The sequence below is a fragment of the Syngnathus floridae genome, chromosome 5, assembly GCF_059516105.1.
Source record: "Syngnathus floridae isolate MCC-2025c chromosome 5, RoL_Sflo_1.0, whole genome shotgun sequence".
NCBI lineage: Eukaryota > Metazoa > Chordata > Actinopteri > Syngnathiformes > Syngnathidae > Syngnathus > Syngnathus floridae.
Window position 1 is genome coordinate 14,745,171 of NC_142417.1, and position 10,781 is coordinate 14,755,951.

Here is a 10,781-nt window from a genome sequence, read left to right on the forward strand (position 1 = left end):
GATGGATTTGTCTGTTTATGCTGTTTTCATAACAAGCTTTTTCTTTTCCAAAATGTTTTTTTTTTTGTATCATCTTGCACTGATATAATTTACATTAGAAAGTTCATCATTAGCTTACGGATCTGTGATAATGTAGTATGTCAAATCTTGCACTGGCTGTCTTGTGTACATTTGCATGTTTTTACTTATTAATCAAAGTGCTTCTAGACATCATGTCTTTCAGCAAAAGATGGGAAAATAAATATCAAATATTTCTTCACTGATTTGACAGCACTGCCCTTTATTAAAGTGTTCTCCAATAGTATGAACAGTTAACATTGCATATCAAGTACAAACACAATACAAATAAATCAAATTACAAACTCTTGGAACTCATTGTGTTTGTAAGTTCAGGACTACTTGTACTTTAGATTGGCCAATAATTTGTAAAAAGTGGCACCCACACGTGTGGACAGACCAAGTGTATAAATATGGGGAAAAATCTGAAATTTTCCATGGAAGTTTCTGGTTATTGACTTTTTAATAGATCTTTTTTTTGCCTTCCCATTCGATTGAAGTGATTTGAATCCTTTGTCGTTTGTCCTGTTGGTGGTGGGTGAAGATTTGATACCTTTACTACTCCCCACTGGAGGATTTTGCTGATCACTACCAATTTTTCTGGATCTTTCTTTACAGCTCTTGCTGATGTTGTTTTACTTCTTCCTTTTCACCAATTTAACATCTGTAACTGTAACACCCCGTGCCTTGATTGAAGATAATGCATAAAGTAACCTTTTAAATCAGCAAGACAAAAACCGGTGGATTCAAAAGTTGTAATGTTGGTCAGTGAACGACAAATGTAAAGAAATTGGACTGTAATTGACTTGCCAGCACTGCTTATTTTCATTTTATGGAATACAACCAATCCCTACTGTCCAGTTGAGCATTGTAAGACTAAGCTCAAAACAAATAAAACACAAAACATTTGGGGTTTTCCTTATTTATGTAAAATTCGTATGTACACGTAATAAAAATGCACACAAAATAGTGCTAAAACAGGCTAGCAATATCAAGCAAAACACTGGACAATGGTTAACACTTGTTCATGTGAAAAAAAAAGTCAAACTGCAAATAATTTCATTTCAACCTAATAATGGTTACTGAAAAGCCAGTGACGCAAGAGGCACATAATTTGTGGTCAAGATTGCATGATGATATTGCCATTACATGATTGGAATATAGGTTTTGTGAGAGATTGCAAGAAGCTTGACAATGACAACAAACTAAGTTGGCGAAGTCTTTAGCTGAAGCATCTCATGACATCAGTCATTGTTCACTTATTCTTTCGAAAACATGATGAGCTCTGAATTGTTATAACTGAAAATATGAAATATGAAATAACAAAAGCGGCCGCATTTTTGTGGTCCAGGTCTCATAAAAAAAATATATATATATAGAAACGAACAAGCAAGCTTGATCCTTACATAATCGTCACGATGATATCATTCTCTTTACTAAAATTCAGACAGAACTAATTGAATGAATCTTATAAAAAATGTTCTGTTACCTTCAAGTAACATTTGAGGATGCATCTACATATACGTTGCGGAAATTTGGGATATAGGAGAGTCAAGCTAACTCAACTAAAGAAATAAATGTATCTCTTCTATTTGTGATGTCATCACTCACTCAAAAACTGGGACAATTCAAATAATATATGTAAACAGAAAGATATATCAGTATAAACAAGACAAAAAAAAAAGCCATGTTTTGGAGTTTAACACTTGTGCAAGTTCATATGAAGAAGGAGATGTGACCAATTAGAGGGAGGTCATCTTATTTGAAGACATTTTCAAAGGCAGGGCATTTGTGGGTCTTGAGTTTCTTGATGGCCTTTTTGAACTCTTTGCTGGACTTGTCCCACTTGTGGATGCCCGTGAGCAGGAACTGCTTGTCAACCTTGCGGCCCATGATAAGATACTGGTTACCCAGATTGTCCAGCTGCTGGCACGGGCAGTCCGCACCATTCTTCAAGTACATCACAAGCTTCTTCATGTCCTTCTTCGACAGAGTGCCAGCTTTCACCATCTTCTTACGTTTCTGAAAGATCACCTTACGGTCCATGTTTTCTCGCTTCACCTCTTTGATCTTGGTCTTAAAAGCTGCAGAACAAGAAGTTACTCATATCAGTCTCCTACAGCACTTTTACATGGAGAATGTGGTTATGTTTAAAAACATCAAATATGACTATGCTATAACTGAAAGAAAATCTGGGGAATAAATGATATGTAACATTTAGACATAAACCCTTATTTCATCCTTCCTTTTCTATAACCAAAAATCATTTAGGCTTGTTTTTTGTAAGTTTCTCTTTAATTTTTCAGTTGCAATTAAACAATGTTAAAATTGAATGCATATGACTTGATTTGTCAAGGTATTGTACTAAACCCCATGGTTTTTCAGTCAAAACGCTTTTTTGTCTGCTGATGCCTGACACGGGTTTCTCTGGTAGTTTAGTTCGGATTAAGGCCGTATGTCACTGAGCAGCAAAGGTTTACAAGTGTGTACACGTAGCAAATATTTTTTCAACATAGTTCCTTCAAGGTCGATCACAAAGACGTTCACCAAAAATTTCAATTTGTTTCTTGTTGCAATGAACTTTAAATGGTGACGGGAAAAACGGTTTCCAACCAATAAAACTGAGAATATCTGATGAACATAAAACAAACGTTCTATAAATAACATTTTGCACACCTTCTCCACTCATGAAATATGGGCTTTAAGCTCGAGACAGCCATAAAGCCAAACAGAAGGGTGTGTGCTATCTTCCATTCACAATGGATGGCAACGTGGTTCATCTCATCAAGTGGCTTAAGTGCGAACTGCCCTGTTCACTATATCAGCAAGGGAAAAAAGCAATTTGGCAATGACAACAAAGTAAGCTGTCCAAAGCAGAGGAGAGATTCAATTGAAGGGTGATGGGAGTTTTGGGTGCAATGAAGTTCCATAAAACTCTAAGTGTGGAGAGATAAATTGCGGTGGGAACAAAGTGTGGAGTGGGGCAGGCCGTAAATCTGTTACGAGCTGAGTGCCGCACGGATTTGTGTCTGACAGAGGGATATTCATCAAGATCTCTTGAGACATTAGGGAGTGTGATAGTGCTGAGGGGATGACTTAAAAGGGTTATTTTTCAACAACCATTCTGATCTATTGGCTGCAGAGCAAGTATAAGAACCCTTCCCCGCATTTAACTACTTTTAATCCAAAGCTGACTTGGCTTTGCTATGTTCATCTTTTACTAAGGTCAAACCACATGGGGAACGTGCTTGTGCATTGAGCAGGAATCATTAATGTGCCCCTGTAAAAATGTTGAAGAGATACCAAAAAGAAACCACCAACAACAACAACAATTTAACCTCCACCTCTAAATGAGAACACATTTCCAACCATTTCCAGTAAGTAAAATTTCCAGTGAATCAATAGAACGATCCTCTGCCAGAGTGGGTATATTTAATAAGGATTTCTGCCAAAAGTCAATGACTCATTGGTTAAATTTCACCATCCATGTTTATCCATTTCATTGTTGAACAGAAAAGAACAGGAAGTCTTTAAAACATATCTATTTTATGGTCCATTCCAAACAAAATAGACAAGCCTGTCTGTAAAATCAGCTTGTAAACTTGGTCCCTAATCCCGCTGTCCCATTCCATGTTTTCAAGTCAAAAGTGAGCACAATGTATGTCTTAGGTGTGAAAAACATCATAATCTTAGTGTGGGTCTTTTCTAATTTGTGTGTATTTAAATGGTTTCCCGAATACATGCCATGAAGTCATACTTGGCTTCATGCACAGTTGGAAATATTTGGCACTTTGCGAGTCCGACAAGAAACGCTCTCAGTTGGCCAGCTGGAAGAAGAAACAGATGTTTGGCCGAGATGCTACAAAAATGCAATCTTCTGTCATGCTGTACATTACTTGATACCACATCGCAATTGACACATACATACCATCGTCAAAATGGTATGTTTTAGAAAGACATCTTTGTCTTTCTAAAACTGCTACGTAAGCAATGCAGTGTTTTATCCTGGTTACGGGGTCTTAATTTGTCTTTATCAACTAGGAACCAAAAACAAGTTTCCTCTAGGAATAAACAAGGAAATGATGTGCCACCATAGTTTTGGCAAACAACGACAAATGCCAGAAGGGGCAGACTCATTACCAACCTCAACAACAAAGCAAAACATTAAACACTCAACAATAACTTTAAACCTTGGGATGGGACAAGGAAGAAAGTCTGTTTTTAATATTACCGTTAGCTCAGCGGCAAACGTGGAAGAAAACTTATCAAAGTATTTTGGAGCAACCAGTAAATAAAATGAACAAGCTGGTAGATGTTTTTCTGACTAAAATCAAATACTTCCATTCTATTTCCTTTTCAGAATGGTTTGTTTATGTTGGACCCCATCTGGTTTTCATTCCACTTGGGCAGATGACCCTTCAATGTATTGAATGTGCACATCGATAGGTCTTCAATACTTGTCTCTCTCTCTCTCTCTCTCTCTCATACATAGTATGTATGTGTGTGTGTGTATATATATATATATATATATATATATATATTTTTTTTTTGGCGCTGTATGGTTTCTAGTCGTCAATATTTCATTTTATTCAGACATCTAAACAAATAGGCTAATATTTAACAACAGCCTTCCCAGACAGCAAACATTCGACTTTAGTGTTGTATGGAGCTGTCACATAAAGACTTTAACGACCCCTTTTCACTGGCCACTGAAAATAATCCTCCCCTAATCCAGACACACTGTGAATTGTGACCAGAAGATAAATTCTGAGAGCTGGTTTGTGCAGGAATAGGAATGTTGCACTTTGGAAAAAAATGTTGTTTGACATACTGAAACAAAGTTTATGTAAAGAGGTTAGGGTCTGTTTTAGGATAGAAGATAAACCAATGCTGCTCACTCAAAAATGAGTAGCCTATGTATATAATTGATGTCAGTGCATATGACTGAGTGTCACAGCATCCTTACCAAATTCGCTGGCACACATGTGCTCCAGCATGGCATCTGTTTTCATTTCATTGTCACAAGGAGGACAAATGGGAGAATAACCTGTGGAGAAAAAGGGAACACGGTATGTGAAGTATAATGGTATGAAAATTACATTTGCAATTAGACAAGACCAATTTATACACCTTCATAAACATCACATACTGATGACAGAGTGTTATTTGTAGGATGTATGCGATCTTCATTGGGAAATTTAGAAAATCAGTATTAAACAATCTTTTCTGTTGCCTAGTTTGAAATTGTAAAGTAATTTTGAAAAAGTTGTTTTTGTTTAAAAAGCTAAAATTAAATACCATAGTCCTGGCTGAAGAATTATATTTATTTATTTATTTATTTATTTATTTATTTATTTATTTATTTATTTATTTATTTATTTATTTATTTATTTATTTACTTACTTACTTACTTACTTACTTATTTATTTATTTATTTATTTATTTATTTATTTATTTATTTATTTATTTATTTATTTATTTGTTCTTATGCAGCTATGACTACATGGAATTTTAGCAGCATAAGCAAATCATACGGCTTAAACTGCCCAGTCTTTGTGTTCTACGCTTCATAAACCCTTCTAAACTGACCTCAGCAAAGAACGTTTTCAACTTTTATGGCCAGTTGTAATTAAAAGAGGCAGAAAGCAATGTTTCTGACATTCTGATTGCACGTGGTTCATTGTGTGCTTTCTATTTGACCAAACTACTAACGTTTCACAATCACACAGGGTAAAATGGGGGGTAAGCAAATAGTTTTCTCTCCATTGCCAGTTGTCCATTACATGTGCTTAACAAACGTTTGTCAAAGCGACACCCTGGTGTAAAGAGCTTGTGAAAACAGACACTGTTTACCAAGTCTCACAGTCTCTTTGCTTGTTTGAGATGGTTTCTCCTTTTAAATCAATTATCACCACATTGTATGTCGCAACAGGAAAGTGATAAGCACTGTTAGCTGACCTCTGCTAACAACAATGATGGAAAACTGGAAGGAGACATTTGATTGCCAAAGCCAGTGGATAAGTTCATGCTAACGGACGGGCCTCTGAGTGTGCTCTGATTTATTTCTCACCAGTGACAACAGGTGATGTCTGTGGAGTGGGGACATCTGTGTGGTCCCCTGAACTTTGAAATGGGGAGGGTTTTTCGCTTGAGAAAAACAGGCCTTTATCCATACCGACGTGTCAATTAATGACACCCGCCCCCTTGACACACACACAGGGCTATGCCCCCTCTTCAGATACAGTGAGCACTGTGTGAGTGCTGGAAGATGCACAGGCTCCCCATTTATAGCTCACACGTAGTGTGAAAAAGCCTTCAAGTGGTGTCGTTAAAGCGTCAGATGGAAATCTAAGTGAGTTGATGATGTGATGATGGGACCCCCCCCCCACCCCCCTCTATGTTGAAAATGAATAAGATTGCTGTACATTCCCTACCCAGGTGTAGACCTCACTTGTGGCAGGGGCACAGTAACACAACAGCAAACCTACTTTTATAATCAACCCATACTTTGTCTTTCCCCAGACTTGCTGGTTTTGGCTATCTTTCAAGGTTCCTCTGGTATTTGTCAGCTTGGCTCAGGCTGGGAACAGAACCCCCTGCCCGCCCCTCCATTGATTCTGTGTGAGGTGTGTGAGTCAGCCTCACACTAAGGAGTCTCTGCAGGTTTGGGGAATGAGCAGCCAGAGAGCCATTAGTAACGGATGATGGCTCCGGGGAGGGGTGGATGGTTGGTGGGGTTTGCCGTGTCTTTGGCAGCTTGCTTTAAGATTGCTTGAGAGATTCACAAACTTCCAAATTGTAAGGTCTCTGTTGAAGCAATATTAAAAGAAGATGTGCATCTTTTTCTTATTTACCCAATTTGTCATATAAAGTTTTCTTACTACACTGGAGCTATTCTCTTTTTGCGGGCTTCCACCCAACATTGTTCTTTGCTACTCACTAAACACACACTGAAGCTCAAAAAAGAGCTTTTCAGTGATCCATCACACTAAGCAAACAACCTGCTGACAGCTCTTCGTGATCATGGTTCCAAGTCCCTTTTATTACAGAATAAGAAATTATAACCGCATTAGATGTTCGTTGACATTGCAAAGCGGAATGCTCTCCCCCAAAAGGTTGCATTCACTTTGTTTGTGTTGGGATTTACATCTTCACACCTTCACCCCTGAAACAACAGTATCACACCAAGGTGGCAAAAGTGGTCACTGTTTGTTTTTTCAGCAGGGGTAGTTTGTCTTAATTTCTTAATGTTAGTTACTTTTTTGTGACACAGTAGTTGGTGCCCAATTTGCCCAAATGGGATTACTGATTAAGGCAATGATAATTTTAAAGGCAAACCAAATGAGTTTTTAAGTGAGATCTGGATGCATAATAATGCATAATACATTTACCTGCGATTGAAAGAGTGACTGGAGTTTTGTAGATTAATCTAATATACAAATATATATTAGAAAAGTGAATATGGAAATTAACAAAAAAAAAAAAACACTGGGAAACACACTCAGGTACAAATTACATGGGCAAAAAAAAAATCTTACCTGTCTGCTTTGTGGATTCGGTGGTGTTGGGTTGAGTCATGGCGATGCACACGTCGTCTTGAGGGTATTTGTCGCAGGTGAGCATCTCCGGCCAGGGGAAGCCGAACGCCTCCATGATGGGGGTGCAGCCATCCCGCACGGCCTCACAGAGCCATCTGCACGGGTAGATGGGCCGCTCCAGGCAAACGGGCGCAAAGAGCGAGCAGAGGAATACCTGCGTGCCCGGGTGGCAGTTCTTGAGCACCAAGGGAACCCAGCTGCTGGCCTGTTGTTTCACCTCGGCCATGGTCTCGTGCTCCAGCAGGTTAGGCAACAACATCTGACTGTAGCCAACGTTGTGGCACAATCGCAGGTCGTCCGGGATGTCCACGCACTGCGGGGGCTTTCCGTAGCTGCGCCCGCCGTTGTACGAGTCCGACGACTTCCAGCTCAGATACTCGTACTCGGAGGCTCCACATGCTGTCAGCATCGCTATGGTCAGAGCCAGGCGGATCATCCCCAAAACCGAATGAGACGCAGAAGCAGCCCTCATTGTGACTGTAACTCGAACCACTTCAGAAAGAAACTGACGGGATACGCAAATAAAGATCCGCTTTGGTCAAGTCCTACGTGTTGCGCTGCTCTCGAGCGTGTGGCTGCTGCAGAGTTGTGCGCTCCACTGATGCGCTGTTGGGACACAAGCGCACAAGAGGTGATTGTAAAGTGCGCACTGGCCAATAAGAGACTGTTTTTCAGCCTTTTGGCACTGGGCTGGCTGTCAGTCAAGGCGCGTAATTACCCAATGTGTAAAAACTCCCCGGGAGCCTTTCCTACCTTTCCTTTCTCTCCGCTGCGTGTTGTTCCTTTGTCAAAGTAGACTACAGAATAGAAATGGTCAAATAAATCTCACAATGGTAAATGAATGGCTTCATAGGCTTTGTGGTGAATGGACAAATCACAACCTAGACCATCAGATTAGATTAGAATCTTAATGCAATTTAATGCAATTTTTAGTTTATTTTGGAGTGATTGAAATGGCACGTTTTGACTCTTCATGCGCAAAGAGTCATGTATTGATCACGTGATGAGATTTTTCCATATACTATGGGAGCATCTATAGTATGTTAAATTTACATTGCTGGCAAAAGCACAATTCGGCTTTGTGATTTGCCGACACAGTACGCCATTCAGTAGGGATTTGTCAGAGATTAAAAACACAATGAATTCACATAGATAATTGATTGGTAATTGATTATTATCAACCTGTATTCTTTGAAAACATAGTCATGCAGTATGGTGAATCTGCACGTGTCTCATTGAGTCGGAATAGTTATGTTCTGGGAGTTTGTTAGAGTACTCCCTCTGCAACGCATGCAGGTTGTATTGAGATGAAGCTTTATTCTAAATGTCATTAGGGACAGAGTAAGTTTTTTGAGGACAGAAATGGGAGAACTGAGCAATGAATCTGGGTCAGATTAAATTAATTTGGAATTTATTTCAGTTGCATTTCCCAATATAAAAACTTTTTTCTGACGTGAATCATTTTTTAATTGATATATTTTCAGTATTTTCTACCAAAGGATAAGTCAAACATCATTAATACAAGGTTCATATCAATTACAGAAAAACAGAAATATATTAGTCAACTAACTGTAAACACGAAGAAGCACGCAGGTATGTGTGCCAGTGGATGCATCACCTCTACAGCAAAGTGTACCACGCATCAAAAAACATTCTTGCAAGGTTAGTTGAATGTTGGTGTAAAATAAATGCAGAATACAATATTGCCAAATCTGAAGTAACATCAATATATTATGCAACTTTCTTGCGTTTATTGCAAATTGTAAATCGATGTGCTGAGAAAAGAATCCAACACAGTAACTCAATGGTGATATTTTACAAGGTTTGCTCACTAACAACCAAAGAAACCTTCAAGATTGCTATAAAATTGAGAACTGCTCTTTGGATGATAAACAGATATGCAGTTCATGGCCAAACTTAGCATATCAAATAGAAAATAGTTAATATAATGAAACACTGTTTGTGACTGCAACATTGGCTAAGTACTACTTTGTTCTAATTAACTAACAAACCTGAGGCTAAAGTCAATTTGCTGACCCATAAATGTCCATCTCCTCAAGCTGTGCCTTGTTCCATAATAAGACTAACGGTGTAAATGATCTCTATTTAAATGTGGATACATTTGCATTCCATTGGGCTGTCAAAACCAAAGCCTTTAATTAGATTTTAAGTGTGAAATTAGCAAATGCAGACTGTGTAGAATAATGGCTTTGCTTAATGTATTTATCAACTGAATGCATTTTACAGCTGCCGCTCATTGGCTGCCACATTCACCCTGATTTTTTTTTTACTTCTAGAATGAAAGACATACTGCATTTTGAACGCACTATGTATTACACAAGGATTGTGAAAGAAGACAAGATAATCAGAGAGTAAATCTAATTTGCTATCAGGTCAGATAATAAATGTCAAAAATGCCAGTAAATCTTAGAAGCTATTGTCAAATTGAAAGAAGGCATCTGAAAATGTGTATATATAATACAAGCTCAAAGGTCTTGTCAGTTAAATTTGTTGTGAACAAGGACTCTGCATGCCAAAGTGGTGTTGAATGTTGATGTAGAGGCCAACTCATTCCCCAAACTGCTTGGGAGACATATTTTAAATGAACAGTGATGGTTTAATAAGCTTTAGCTGTGTAAGTGGGTTGATGACATCAAACTGATGGTTGCTAAAGCAAACCTTTAATGTCTGGGATGGACGGGGGCTTTCACCTCAAGGTCAGACCTGGCATTGCTCAAATGGACTGCCTGTTTGGAGTTGAAGGGTTGTTTCAAACATATTTTCAAATGGTAACAAGCAGGTCCAGATACAAAAAGCCTTTAGAGCAGATATGTCTGCACATGGCTTCCTTCTTGGTTTACAACGGAAAAGGCTGACCAGCAAGGTTTAAAATTCCGATAAGAATATATTGCCATGATGTCACTCCTATCATCATGTTTCATCTCAAAGTGTTGTTAAAAGCCAGCAACAAAGACAAAGACTGATAGAGGCTAAATATTTGTTAAAAAAAAAAATTGATAAGTATCGTTGCATATGGCAAGTTAGACTAAATGTATGCGTATTGTCATGAAAGGGCATATTGGCAATGGCAGAACTGACATAGGGCGCTGTCATCACCAAGCACTG

The 10,781-nt window shown here is 38.4% G+C and overlaps 1 protein-coding gene across 1 annotated transcript; it reads right to left on the reverse strand.

Moving 5' to 3' along the window:
* Positions 1–251: 251 nt before the first annotated feature.
* Positions 252–8,281, reverse strand: sfrp1a (secreted frizzled-related protein 1a). Its single transcript, XM_088376922.1, has 3 exons — positions 7,596–8,281; positions 5,024–5,104; positions 252–2,141 (listed from the first exon to the last, which is right to left on the reverse strand). Exons 1-3 carry the CDS (start codon positions 8,125–8,127, stop codon positions 1,816–1,818), a joined length of 939 nt encoding a protein of 312 aa, XP_088233048.1. The 5' UTR covers positions 8,128–8,281; the 3' UTR covers positions 252–1,815.
* Positions 8,282–10,781: the final 2,500 nt, after the last annotated feature.